Source organism: Copidosoma floridanum, unplaced genomic scaffold (assembly GCF_036245765.1).
Source record: "Copidosoma floridanum isolate Cflo_tuat_1 unplaced genomic scaffold, Cflo_Japanese_pri ptg000006l, whole genome shotgun sequence".
NCBI lineage: Eukaryota > Metazoa > Arthropoda > Insecta > Hymenoptera > Encyrtidae > Copidosoma > Copidosoma floridanum.
In genome coordinates this window covers 24,750,314-24,763,138 of record NW_028321883.1, presented here as the reverse complement: position 1 = coordinate 24,763,138, position 12,825 = coordinate 24,750,314, and the positions used below count along the sequence as shown (strand labels likewise).

At 39.0% G+C, this 12,825-nt stretch overlaps 6 protein-coding genes across 6 annotated transcripts in view; 4 read left to right on the top strand and 2 right to left on the bottom strand.

Annotated features, from left to right (window-relative positions):
• kug (FAT atypical cadherin kugelei) overlaps positions 1 to 1,585 on the top strand; it is a 113,464-nt gene extending 111,879 nt beyond the window's left edge. Inside the window, exon 30 of the mRNA XM_014355057.2 lies at positions 66 to 1,585. Within this exon, the coding sequence (XP_014210543.2) occupies positions 66 to 694 (629 nt within the window). The 3' untranslated portion in view covers positions 695 to 1,585. The remainder of the gene's footprint in view (positions 1 to 65) is intronic.
• A 683-nt stretch (positions 1,586 to 2,268) lies between these two features.
• Positions 2,269 to 5,359, bottom strand: Trap1 (TNF receptor associated protein 1). The gene is made up of 12 exons (XM_014355041.2): positions 5,169 to 5,359; positions 4,940 to 5,041; positions 4,759 to 4,841; positions 4,471 to 4,698; positions 4,242 to 4,408; positions 4,054 to 4,163; positions 3,923 to 3,996; positions 3,358 to 3,852; positions 3,166 to 3,293; positions 2,905 to 3,086; positions 2,544 to 2,833; positions 2,269 to 2,476 (listed from the first exon to the last, which is right to left on the bottom strand). Exons 1-12 carry the CDS (start codon positions 5,296 to 5,298, stop codon positions 2,363 to 2,365), a joined length of 2,103 nt encoding a protein of 700 aa, XP_014210527.2. The 5' UTR covers positions 5,299 to 5,359; the 3' UTR covers positions 2,269 to 2,362.
• On the top strand, positions 5,186 to 6,814 carry LOC106640861 (exosome complex component RRP43). The gene is made up of 6 exons (XM_014355039.2): positions 5,186 to 5,507; positions 5,588 to 5,624; positions 5,700 to 5,837; positions 5,906 to 6,200; positions 6,274 to 6,394; positions 6,476 to 6,814. The coding sequence occupies exons 1-6, from the start codon at positions 5,491 to 5,493 to the stop codon at positions 6,699 to 6,701; spliced, it is 834 nt and encodes a 277-aa protein (XP_014210525.2). The 5' UTR covers positions 5,186 to 5,490; the 3' UTR covers positions 6,702 to 6,814.
• Positions 6,721 to 7,548, bottom strand: LOC106640830 (uncharacterized). The gene is made up of 2 exons (XM_014354991.2): positions 7,531 to 7,548; positions 6,721 to 7,367 (listed from the first exon to the last, which is right to left on the bottom strand). The coding sequence occupies exons 1-2, from the start codon at positions 7,546 to 7,548 to the stop codon at positions 6,861 to 6,863; spliced, it is 525 nt and encodes a 174-aa protein (XP_014210477.1). The 3' UTR covers positions 6,721 to 6,860.
• Positions 7,549 to 7,935: 387 nt separating this feature from the next.
• Elp4 (Elongator complex protein 4) lies at positions 7,936 to 9,910 on the top strand. Its single transcript, XM_014355056.2, has 5 exons — positions 7,936 to 8,211; positions 8,310 to 8,345; positions 8,418 to 9,046; positions 9,122 to 9,334; positions 9,426 to 9,910. The coding sequence occupies exons 1-5, from the start codon at positions 8,091 to 8,093 to the stop codon at positions 9,531 to 9,533; spliced, it is 1,107 nt and encodes a 368-aa protein (XP_014210542.2). The 5' UTR covers positions 7,936 to 8,090; the 3' UTR covers positions 9,534 to 9,910.
• A 665-nt stretch (positions 9,911 to 10,575) lies between these two features.
• Positions 10,576 to 12,471, top strand: LOC106640829 (tetraspanin-4). Its single transcript, XM_014354990.2, has 7 exons — positions 10,576 to 10,776; positions 10,864 to 11,082; positions 11,195 to 11,377; positions 11,482 to 11,549; positions 11,791 to 11,935; positions 12,042 to 12,312; positions 12,398 to 12,471. The coding sequence occupies exons 1-7, from the start codon at positions 10,711 to 10,713 to the stop codon at positions 12,469 to 12,471; spliced, it is 1,026 nt and encodes a 341-aa protein (XP_014210476.2). The 5' UTR covers positions 10,576 to 10,710.
• The last annotated feature ends 354 nt before the right edge of the window (positions 12,472 to 12,825 follow it).

Below are 12,825 nucleotides of genomic sequence, written 5' to 3'. Positions count from 1 at the left end.
TTTATCACTCCTAGAAGAAATATATTTCCGATGGATGAATTTATTTTTTTTTTTTTCGTCAAAAGTGCAAGGTCCCGTAGACCCGACGCGTGACATCGAGACCCTCAACGAGGATCAGGAGTCAGAGTACGTCGGCGACTCGGAGTGCGGCACTGATCTGTCCGACCACTTCCTATCGCACAAACAGCAGCAACAGCACTGCCTCTCCGAGAGCCAGCCACTTAACCCGCTGGACAGCGGTGGCGAGGCCGAGTACAAGTACAAGAGCTCCGAGAGCTACCTTCGACACCCCAACTCCTACCTACCTCACTACAACATTCACACAGATACGGAGAACGAGGGCCTGGCGACGATACCGTTGAACGGCAATTGTCATGGGAACCTCATCTCCGACGATGACGAGCTGGATAACGAGGAGGAGGACGACGACGATGACAATGTAGTGCCTTATGGTTTTCCGAGCGTGCGGCGCAACCGTTGCCATCGCAAGCGCCTCGGTGACAACTCGGAACTCGACTCGGTGCTCACGAGCTTCGAAGAGAGAAATTCGCTTCTTGGGCCTGCGAACAACAGTAATAGCGATCTCTCTACGAACCTCTGCGAGATCGATGACTCCGAGTTCGAGATCGCCCAGCAAAAGAGCAACGGCCGGGCTTGGCTCGCGACCGGCGGGGTCACGCAAACCTCCGTCTGACCAACTGCCCTTTCGTTCGTTCCGAGCTGCACGTTGGCCATTCACTGTAAATATCGCGTAGTCTATAATATACTACTTTAGACGCATGCAGCTATTGCTGCGCTAGAAAATTCGAAACTCTGTACAGTCCGCGCTTCTAGTGATTTAAAATTTATACACACATAAGTCTATTTTTTGCTTTCTCTCGTGTTTCTTGTATTTCTCGACGCCGTGTTTTTAAGAACAACTCTTCGTTTTCAGTACTTAATTAAGAGAAAACACTTAACTTGGCTGAGCTTTTACTGCAAGCGACGCTGTGTAAAAAGACTAAGTTTGATAATTTTTTTTATGACGTGCTTTCATGATTTACATAATTTTATACATAATGATGAAACTTGCGACGTAAAAATGTGATGATAATAATGCTGATTAGTCTATGATTAAAATGCCATGGCGATAGTGTACAAATGCACATGGAATTTAAACATGGTTGTTTCCACCTGTTTATCTGGATGAATGATACGTGTACTATATTTAAATATCGTAAAGCACCTACTGCCTTACTCGAAATATCTCAAACTATTCCAATGTACATAAAAATACAAGGTGCTGTACTAAGAATTTTTCAAAAATCCATCATTTCTCTCTTCAAAAGACTGGCTACAAATTCCTATTATTGCACTTGAATACTGCCAATTTTGTTATACAACAAATTGTAAGTACATTACTTCCGTAATATTAATTTTAAAAATTAAAAAGAGTTATAAAATATTTCGATTCATTCCGAAGTATTAATTTGTTGCATTACAATTTTATTTATTAAAATAAGCGTCATCAAAAGCAGCTTCGTTAGAATTTAGATATAATTTATACGTATTTTTACGTATGTGACATACAATGTTGTGACCTGTAAATGATAAAAATGATCAAAAATAAACAATTGTTTTTAATTTTCAAACCTCCTTTATTCATGCAATCTCCCTCACTCCACCTTAATTCATCCCTATAGCGTCACTATATAAAAGATTGACACCATTTTGCACTGATGAAAAGAAAGAAAAACCTGTTCTTTGGAGCAAAAGGAGAAGAAATTAAAAAAGAATGAAGTTGTAGAACTTTCGTTTTTTTGCCGAAAAAAAAGAAAACCTAGGGAAATGCCGAAAAATTTCGTGAAAAACTGAATCTAGTCGAATGTTATCGGATTGAAATTCCTTACATGCAATTTTTATAGTCCAGGCAATCAAGGACTTGGGTGGCAGCAGTAAACCATATTAGCTACCAAGCGTTGATTGTTCTATTCATTATAACAAGTCGAGCGCGCCTTTTAAACCAACCGAGATTCTTTATTATATAACCGATGTAGTTTAGTTTATACCGCTTCTATAATACACATCATTTAGTAAAAAGCTAAGCGGATTTTTAAAACAACTCAAGTCAGCAAGAACTAACAATTGTTTTCTGTTGTCTAAAACACGACAAAAACAAAAAGAAACTCTCTCTCCCATAGCTTTCACGTATTTACTAGTTCAGCCTTTACTTATGTACCCATGCGCTTTTACCCTGACATGCATGATTTGTGAGATAATTACAAAATGTTCAAAAAATCACCATTTATTCTGTATAAAAATTTTTTTTTCAAATTAAACATTAAAATATTTACAACATAAAGTTTTCATTACTTAATCTACATTACTTTTCATTGAACTTCTTGTCAAGGATCATCGTTAACAGCTGATTCATAGAAATAAGTAACCCTTTGGAATCATCGACAAGACCAGCTGAGACCATGGCGTTCATGAAGAGCTAAAAATACAAAATTTTTTATTTTACTTAAATTTGTGATACAATCATTTATAAAGTTCAGTAGTACCTGCTCAGTTAAACGATCAGCAATCGGTTTATCCGTCTCAGTTAGTTTTTTGAGATTTTTTATCAAAGGATGGTTAGGATTTATCTCCAAACGTGGCTGAAGAAGACTATAGCGCATTTCATCACTCAACTGGTAACCTTGCGATCGAATAAAGTGTCTAGCATTTGCCATGTCCTGAACCGTGACCACGCAAGGGTGATTCTCTAAACGGTCCGTAATTTTGACATCAAAAGCCTTATTCTTTAAAATACTTTTCATGTAGGAAAGAAGTTCTTCATCTTTGAATAGTTCTATTGAAAACACGATTTATGGAATCAGTCTTGATTGGTAAATACCATTTATAACTACCACTCATTTTTACCTGTTTTATCTGCTGGCTCCGTATTTTGCCGCATCTCTTTTTCGACAGATATTACATCAAATGATTTGAATTTTTTCATATGCATGAAGATTAGTTCATCATAAGGTTCATAACAGAACAATACTTCTACGTTGCGTTTTTTGAACGACTCAAAGTATGGCGAATTCTCAGCTAAAGTTCGGCTGTGGATTAAAAAATTTTTGATTATACATTACTCATAATGATTAAAAATAATCAGTCAAATATGTATTAAAAATTTACTTTGGAGCTGCTAAATAATAAATATATTTTTGACCCTCTGCAAGTCTTTCACAGTACTCCGGAAGGCTTAGCACTTCACCAGGTGGTTTATTAGAAGATTCAAATCGTAAAAGCTTGCTTATTTCCTCCTTTCATAAAAAAACGAATCAATTAAAAAATGGCATTAAAAAAAAAAGAATAAAAAAAAATTACCCTTCCAGTATCATCCGTGCTGGTTACGATGCCTTCTTTAAAAAAAGTATTGTAGTCTCTATAAAACTCGAGGTACTCTTCAGGATGTTTTTTCGCCTGTTCTTGCAAAAATCTAACGACTCGAGTAGTTATGACATTCCGTATTTTTGAAATCAATGCGCTATTCTGCAATAACTCTCTACTTAAATTTAGTGGAATATCTTCTGAATCTACAACTCCCTTTAAAAATCGAAGGAATTTTGGAAGTATATTTTCTGCTTTATGTTGAATCAACACTTTTCTACTGTACAATGATACACCAATTGAAGCATCCCTCGTCATTTCAAAAAGACCTGGTTTGGTTTCAGGAAAGTATAGCAGAGCACGTATACTGATGGGAACGTCAGTGGAATAATGTAAAGTAAACCGAGGGTTATCGTAACAATTGCTGATAAAACGATAAAATTCAGTATGTTGTTCTGGTGTTACATCTTTAGGGTCAAGAGTCCACAACGCCTGAAAGAAATAAATAAATAAGCCATATTATTTAAAATTGATTGTATTCAATTTTCTGATTTAATCGTACCTCTATCGTATTGGCTCGTTTTCCATTCACAAAAATAGGGCTTCCAACAAAATTACTGTACTTTTTGATGACAGCTAAAAAAAATAATTTAAAAATTGTAACAGTGATAAAATCAAATACTTTTTACCTACCATTTACAGCTATATCATCGCTGAATTCCCGAGCGTCAGGGCGCAAATGTAAAACAATTTTTGTTCCTGGTTGGACACCTTCTGCATTTGAAATCTCGTACGATCCTGACCTACAAAGTATAATTTTATTATGAGCAAAATTACTGAAAAATTCATGACCATTAATGGTCCGTAGTTAAATTACCTACCCGTCAGAAACCCAATAGAGGCTTTCTGAATCCTTTTTGTACGATTTTGTGAAAACCTCGACTTTATCGGCTACCATAAAGGAACTGTAAAAACCAACTCCAAATTGACCAATAATTTTCGACGCTTCATCCGCGCCTTTTTTTTCGCTCAATTGTTCCAAAAATGCCTATTGCAAATTATTGTTGAAATGAAATCATTAAAAATAGTGATCCTAATAATAATTAGTACCTTTGATCCTGAACGAGCGATCGTTCCTAGATTTGATATTAATTCTTCTCTAGTCATCCCTACCCCTGTATCTTGAATAATCAATAGACGATTTTGTTTATCAGTAGCTATATGGATTTCAAAGTTCCTGTCTCCTCCTTCATCAGCAGATAAATTTTCAACTAGGCTTATATGTCTTAACTTTTCCAAGGCATCACTTGCATTGGAAATTAATTCTCTGATAAAGACCTTTAAAACATACATATATGTACACAATGAAACATTTTATAAATAATAAATTGTGTTTACCTCCTTATCAGAGTACAACGATTTAGCAACAATATTCAGTAACTCTCGAGTTTCTGACTGGAATTCATGCTTAGCTGTTCCACCTATTGGAAAATAATTGCAGTTTAAGTACAATCTTTATCATTTTAATGTAATCATTGAGTGAATGTTACAATAATTGGGTATTTGAATGACGAAATACCTATAGCCTTTTCGGTATCCTTAATAATATTGTGCTCGTCTGGTTCTGAACTTTGTGGTTCCGCTTGAGAAGAGAGAAATCTAGATTGCTTAAATGGTGTTGCTGCAATAAAAACAAAAATTTTAGTGTAACTGAAAGAATATTTTTGTAAAAAACAAAAAAAAAAAAATCAATACTATAACCTCATCTACAATGGAACTTTCGAAAAGACAAAAATATGTTTACTCACGCAATGCATTTTGCCGGTACTTTGTTAAGGATCGTTGACCATTAGTTTTGTTAACTAATGCTGACGATGGAAAGGAAATCGAGCATTTTCCTAACCGGAGTACACGGTGGAACCTCAGCACGGCTGCCATTTTTCAATTATCACGAATCACGGAATCACGATCGATCGATCATCTGACTGATGGCGGTGGTGCGGTGTCCACCGCACACGTGCGCGCTAGCAGAAGTTATTTAACCATAACAAAGGTTATAACTGCATTGCTTTGGTCTTTCAACTTGTCATAATATAAAAATATAAATGATATAGTTGTATAAAATCAACAATGGAGTCACAATACAAGTATGTATATATTTTATTCTGATTCTCTAAAAAAATATTTACGTGTTACATTATTGCATACAAATTGTTTTTTTTTACAGGACAATTCATCCAGCAAAGTATCTCCGCGATCACTTTGTTAGTATAAAAAGTATCAAAGAAATGTACCTTTACTTTGCTTGTACAACAAAATTTTTACAACTTTTCTTTTAGGCCTCAAACATAAGACCCGACGGTAGGGACTTTACAACGTTCCGTCCAGTGAGCCTAAACATTGGTTCCATCACACAAGCTGACAGTTCAGCTGTTATCAAAATTGGCAACACGGCCGTTGTTTGTGGGATCAAAGCCGTAAGTGTTTTGAACATTTGATGATTAAAAGTTGTTAAAGATTTCAAATGAGTCGTATTGTACCGCAGGAATTGGCTACCCCCAAAGCTGAAGCACCTGATTGCGGCTTTGTTATTCCAAACGTGGAGTTGACACCCCTGTCATCGCCGAAATTTCGTCCTGGGCCTCCGGGTGAAGAAGCCCAACACACAACAAAGCTTGTAGAGAGGATCCTATTGAATTCTGAAGCTATAGATTTGAAAGATCTATGCATATGTAAGGATAAACTTGTCTGGGTGCTTTATTGTGATCTTATTTGCGTAGATTACGATGGCTCCGTGGTGGATGCATGCATCGGAGTTTTGATGGCAGCTCTGAAAACTTGTAAGTACTCAGTCGTGGCAAAAACATACAATAGTATTTCTCTTATTTATTGTGCTGATTCTCTTTGTTGCAGTAACTCTGCCAGTTGTGGAGTACACACCAGAAACTGGTGCCACCAAAGTGGATCCTAATAACAGAATCAGTATACCTCTAAGGCAATTAGCTGTTAGTAGTACATACGCTATTTTTGAAGAGTAAGTAATTTCTTTAGTAGTCTAGAAATTTGTAGGCAAACAGAATAGGACATACTTTATGTATGATATGATTTTTTTTAGCCAACTACTCGTGGTTGATCCTACGGAAGATGAGGAAAGTCTCTCTTTAAGTACCTTAACTATAGTGTGTACTGAAATGGATATGTGTTTTATTCACAAGTCAGGTGGAGTTCCAATTTCCGTTAACTTGCTAAACAAGTGCATATCGAAAGCAAGGAGTCATGGAAAAAAAGTGAGAAAATTAATACTGGCCGCAGTTTCGACGATAACGGACGACGTAGGTTAAAAATGAGTAAAGACGTAAATAACTTTTATTTAAATTTTAATTAACTATACGTTTTATAAAAAATGTTGTACAATCAATGGTAACATGGGAGACAATAATCGAATAAAAAATACGAGCAGATTTCTTAAATTTATGGACTTAATTGTAATTACCACTATCTTAGTATAAACATGTTTTTTTCATAATTCTCAGAAATTCCTCTTGAGAAATTTCTCCATCGCCATCCCTGTCAGCTTCATCAATCATTTCTTGTAATTCCTCATCCGTTAAATTTTCTCCAAGTTCCTTGGCAACTCTCTTCAAGTTTTTAAACGTTATTTTACCTGTGTTGTCATCGTCAAACAAGCGAAAAGCTTTTAAAACTTCATCCTTGGAATCCTTTTCTGCCATCTTAGTGGACATGAGATCCAAGAATTCTTCAAATGACAGTTTCCCAATACCGTCGGGATCAACGTTGGCAATGAGTTTTCTGATTTCGTCCCTTGTTGGTTCGAAGCCAAGCGCTCGAATCGCCACTTTTAACTCTCTAGTTGCAATTTTTCCAGTTCCATCGGGATCAAAAAGATCAAACGCCTCTTTGATATCAGCTTTTTGTTCTTCGGAAAGTTCAAATTTCGCAAAAGGCTTTTTCCTGGATAGCACTGCAATAGTTGTTTTTTTTGACAGCTAAAAAAATATATATTAAATTTACCAAGTATCAACAATAGTTAATATGCGACGCACAAATACATGACAAAAGTTAACTTAAACTTGCCATTTTTTGCGTAATTATTGAATTATGAAAATTATATTGTACGTATGTTTTGTACTATCACGGTCAGTTCCTAACATCGATTTTTGTTGTCATGCATCTATTTTCGTTGCTATAGCATGTTGCTAATGAATCATATTCATATGCGATGTTATGATTGTTCAATAACACCCCCGCAACTTACCTTATGATTATATTGTTGTCAATATTCGTGATTGACTTCACTAATAAAGAGATGATTCTTCTTTTCTGTCAAACTGATACTTCAAACATTCACTACTCAATAATTTAATGATACGCAATATTTGAAATGATGTATTGTTTGAATACACGCATTTGTGTTTATGTTTATGATGATAATGGCGGCAAGGTTGTCTCTCTGTCGTCTGCTTGGCATATATTGTGCCATATATATATCGTACACGTGCGTGTATTTGTGTTCTCGTTTCTCTCTCCGTTTCGATCACGCCTTTATATTTTTTTTTTTATCAAATAAATAATAAATAATTAGCCATGTATATTCGTTGATGTGTTTGAATTTAAGAAAGAATTAACGACGCATGGTAGTAATATTTGGAATCGAATCACAAAAATTATTATTTTATTTCACTTTGGCATACATTAAATAATAATATAAAATGTCATCCAACGCAAAAATCAAAAGATCCAATTTGCCAGGCATACCTGGAACCAAACCTGCAACTAGCAATGCACAACTTTTAGTTTCTACAGGTATTCCATCACTCGACCAGTTCATAGGTATGTTAATGATTGCAATGTTTATCTTGATAAAGTACATTAATAATAAATTGATAGCATATTTTGTATTTTTTTTTTTTTACACTTTTACCAATTAGGTGGTGGTCTGCCCATTGGATCAATTCTTTTGCTTGGTAATAAATTGATAAATAATAAATATGCTAGTCTAGAAATCGTGACGTCATTATTTTTTTCGTTTATTTTAGAGGAAGATGCCTACAACACGTATTCAAAAATAATGTTCAAATATTTCATTGCTGAGGGAATAGTCAATAATCATTCAATATTCTTAGCTTCTCAGGATACAAAACCATCAAATATACTATCCGATTTACCAGCCCCTGTGAGTACAGAGGTACCTCAGGCAAAAAGTATTAGTACAGATAAAAATGATGAAATGAAAATTGCGTGGCGCTATCAAAATATGAAGGTCTGCGATTCATCTTCAAAGGATGTTTCAGTGTTTGGGCACTATTACGATCTTACAAAAACAATGGAAAGTGCAACTTTGGATGGTGCAAATGTTACACAGTGGGATGGTGAAAACATTGAATTGAAATCTGTTGTTTTTGAAAATCAAGTTTATATGGATTTACTGTTAAGCATTGAAAAGACTATAAAAGAAGGAAACTTTTTTGTTTCCCAAGAAGTGAAAAAAAGAAATATTTTACGGATTTGCATCAGTTCTTTGGGCTCCAGACTGTGGCTGTGTGATTCGGAAGAACAAACCAACAAAGATCTTTTAAAATTTTTATACATGTTTAGAACCCTATTGAGAGAATCTTTCACAGTTGCCATCCTAACAGTCCCTGTTCATAATTACAATGATCATTCGGTAAGTTGAAAAAAAAAACCTATTCTGTACATAAAATTCTGTGAACTAAAAAAAAAAGTAAACCATCTATTTCAGACCGGAGTCATACAGAGAATAGAGCATCTGTCAGATGTAGTGATTGGCATAGAATCCTTTGTTGGCTCGACAAAAGAAACCAATCCTGTTTTCAAGGACTACCATGGCCTGTTACATATAAAGAAACTTCCTGCCTTCAACACACTAGTGTGCCACGAATTGCTATTCTCCGATTTGGCGTTCAAACTGCGTCGAAAAAAGTTCCTCGTCGAGGTGATTATATCTATGCTAAGGAAAAATTAAAAATTAAATTCCTGTACAAGGCAAGCGTATAATAGTAATATACGTGCAAAATTTATTGCAGGTCTTGCACTTGCCACCCGAACTCGGAGATACGACTCAGAGAGAGCAGGACGAGGTTCCAACAGTCGGCTGTGGAAAGTCATCGAGCGGGCATAAGTTGGACTTTTGAATAAATAACAATATTAAATAACGTGAGTACAACGCACGCTCTATCTGCGCAGAGGCGTGCACCACGAAACACGAAACGCAGCGGCGGCGGCGAAAATTAACGCAGATACACGCCCCATTTATGGAGTGACCGAAGAAAGAACCAGAGCAAAAGAGTTGAATAAATGCAAAGGCAGGAGATAGGCTTGTTGAGCATTTACAATGCAATCCGCACCGGAGCGCGAGCCTGTTGTACGCGTGAAAAGTGCACCGCGTGGCTGAACTGATTTCAGAGAGAGTCCGTCGATTTTCCACGCTTTTCATCTCCAGTGCCTATACATTTTTACACTCACTCCTGTTTCGACATCTCTACCTGTTTGGGCCATGTATATTTTTCTACAAAGCTAATTTTGAAATAAATATCAAATTGATGTTGAAATTTAAAAAAAAATGGCCAATCATTGATTAAAAATCCTTAGAAAAAAAAAAAAATCGATAAAAGCCCTACGCTGATACCGGCAGTTTTTCATCATTGCACATTGTTTCGCTGAGCTGAGCTATTTCAAACAATGTCATCAAAGTTCGAATTGGAAAGAAAAAAAGTACAAGCATCAGTGTGTAATGTATACGCAAACGCGTGTTTTTTTTTTTTTTTTTTTTTTTTTATCCTGATAAAGAGCAGGTGTGCGTGGCTGGGGAAGGAGGGCACCGCACTCCCGTGTATAAACGCGTTCATATGTGCCTTGGAAAAAAAAAAAAAAAAAAAAAAAAAAAAAATGTTATGCAGAGCACACGGGACGTACAAGCAAAGGGGGGGAGAGTACCATTGCGAGCGAGACGCACTTCCTTCCGTTTTCGTTGTATTCCCGCCCCCGACGGCCCGTCGCGCTTCGCGTAACACAGGTATAGAGAGAGGAAACTCGGCCGCGCGCGCCTTCCGAATAAGCCCGACAAAAATCGTTATACGCCGGACAGACATGAAACGCTCATCACCATCGCCATGTCATTCAAAGTCCTTTTGTTTATCATCATGTTTTTAATTGTTAATTAAAGCACGACCGGGATACTCTCGTGTACACTTATCTCGCGTGTGAGCGCGTGCAGTCATGTTTTGGTAGAAAAGTTCGATCGAGCGCTGAAGGTGCGCGATGAGCGATCGGTTTACACTTTGAGGACCCAGAGATTCGGCTTCTTCGAAAATGCGGCCGGAAAGACAACTGGGTCTCCCGAAGGCCTTCATGTGTTGTTCCAACATAGTTTTTTTGGTAAGTGGGGCGCGACAAACCTATACATTGTATGATGGGGGTGATTGATAATCACACAAGCGGCTAACAAGAAAATCGTTATTTCAGATGTCGGGTTTCGCGCTCATGTCGCTCGGCGCGATTTTGTTGATAGACAGCGACAGGATACTGTTGTCGCGGCTCATCGGGACGAACGACGTTTACCCGGAACAGCCGCCCTTTTACTACGCGGCCCTCGCGGTCGTGGCCATCGGCTTTCTCATTGCAATAGCCGGACTCCTCGGGTGTTGGGCCTCTTGCCTCCACAACTGCTGTATCACGGCATCGGTAAGTTACACATTTATACACCCAACCCTTTTATCCTTTATTCACTTTTTAAATTGTGAGATTGTAAAACGAACTCTAACGTAAATTGTACGTGTACACCCATGGATTTCAGTACGTGGGGTTGTTGATGTTGCTCGTGATGGGCAAGTGCGGGCTGGTGGTGCTGGTAGTGTTCTGCCCGGATCGACTGGGCGTGGATTTGCAGCCAGGACGGCTGTTGCGCGCTCTGCAGCGTACGTACGCCCTACCCAGCCACGAGCAATTCACCGCCGCCCTGGACCTCGCCCAGACCGCGGTGAGTTTTTTTACTCGTTTTCCTTTGAATCAATTTCATCCGCCATAACGCACGTATACCTGATTCTATTGGATTTCTCGTACGATACATGGGTTGGCCGACAGTTTTCGTGCTGCGGCATCAACGGGAGCAACAACTACGGCTCGTCCTGGTGGCGGCTTCAGGAGTCCAGGTACGTAAAACCCGTGTTGCATGTGTAATGGCAAACAATACAATCAAGTATACCATTGTTAAACACCAAACTTTGTTTTTTCACCAACAAGCGGTTTTTGTATTAATAATCATGAAAAGTATTTTATGTTTCTCGTTGTATGTTTGCGCATTGAAAAGAAAAAAAAAAAAAAAAAAAAAAAAAAAAAAAAAAAAAAGTACTTGGTCGGGTTTGATTAATGGCTTTGCGTATAATTACACAGTAGACGCGATTTTGTCGTCCCGTTGAGCTGCTGTATCCTGAACAACGCCCACGAGCAGGATGGATTTCTCAACCCGGAGCCGAGAAACCTTAGCCTTTGCCAGGCTCTCAACCCCGCGGAACACCAGCAGGCGCGCCACAGTCCCGTACGTATACACACACGTATATAAATATAATTACCTACAACCCACCGTGTTTCCTGATAATCATCGTACCGTGTGTAATTAACGCATGTAAAACAAAACCTTTCAGGGCTGCATGCCAACGATCGAAGCCTGGCTGCAGGAGCAAGTGCTCATCCTCCTCGCGGTGGTCCTGTGCGTGATCCTGGTCGAGCTCTGCGCTCTCCTGAGCACAGTGTTGGCCTGTTCGCAACTCAAGAGGGGCAACGGACCGAGCCAACGCCCCTGCCCGGGTATGAGCAAGCCCCGCGGTCCGTCTTCCTCGGCCAGCTGCTTCACCTCCACCCAGACGCTCAGCCCATTTTGCAATTCAACCGCCGAGCACGAGCAACAGGATTACGGTATCGTCATTTCCACATCCCTATATCACTGATATGACGACTCCGTTACCCGTTGCCGATCGTTGATTGGGTGTATACATTGTAGCAGCGCTGAGCTGCGAGGGCGCGGCGAACCGGCTGGCCATCATACCCGGCGGCACCTTCGCCGGCAAGTCCTGAAGGTGGCTCGAGGACAGCGAGAACAATTTCACGAGGCGTGTAAACGAGGCTCGCGATCATGACGGAGCAGAGACGGTGATTGTAGCCGACGACCAGAGCAGCGACTCCCACCGGGTGACGGAGCGAGATCGACTATTTTGGGCCCCCCACATGCCCGACAAGCCCAACAATAATTGTACCCCGCCCTCGTCTTCCGAGAGGGAGGAGAGAGCTCTGCTGACGGTCAAGTCGTTCCGTGGGAAATGTGCCCTCGACGGCGGGGATTTCCCTCGGACGGGTCGATCGAAGAAAACCGCCAGCATATCCCCAGCTTTGAGACCGGACCAACAGCGGAGGCGTCGCCGTCGCACGCGT

Coding starts and splice junctions, on each gene's coding strand:
- Trap1 (XM_014355041.2), bottom strand. CDS start 5,298: ATGGCAGCCGTGCTGAGGTTCCACCGTGTACTCCGGTTAGGAAAATGC. Junction 4,842..4,939: donor GGATACCGAAAAGGCTATAG/GTATTTCGTCAT, acceptor ATTTTCCAATAG/GTGGAACAGCTAAGCATGAA. Junction 2,834..2,904: donor GGAGCCAGCAGATAAAACAG/GTAAAAATGAGT, acceptor TGTTTTCAATAG/AACTATTCAAAGATGAAGAA.
- LOC106640861 (XM_014355039.2), top strand. Junction 5,625..5,699: donor AGTATCTCCGCGATCACTTT/GTTAGTATAAAA, acceptor CTTTTCTTTTAG/GCCTCAAACATAAGACCCGA. Junction 5,838..5,905: donor TTGTTTGTGGGATCAAAGCC/GTAAGTGTTTTG, acceptor ATTGTACCGCAG/GAATTGGCTACCCCCAAAGC.
- Elp4 (XM_014355056.2), top strand. CDS start 8,091: ATGTCATCCAACGCAAAAATCAAAAGATCCAATTTGCCAGGCATACCT. Junction 8,212..8,309: donor ATCACTCGACCAGTTCATAG/GTATGTTAATGA, acceptor TTTACCAATTAG/GTGGTGGTCTGCCCATTGGA. Junction 8,346..8,417: donor TGGATCAATTCTTTTGCTTG/GTAATAAATTGA, acceptor CGTTTATTTTAG/AGGAAGATGCCTACAACACG.
- LOC106640829 (XM_014354990.2), top strand. CDS start 10,711: ATGCGGCCGGAAAGACAACTGGGTCTCCCGAAGGCCTTCATGTGTTGT. Junction 11,936..12,041: donor AGCAGGCGCGCCACAGTCCC/GTACGTATACAC, acceptor AAAACCTTTCAG/GGCTGCATGCCAACGATCGA. Junction 12,313..12,397: donor GCACGAGCAACAGGATTACG/GTATCGTCATTT, acceptor TATACATTGTAG/CAGCGCTGAGCTGCGAGGGC.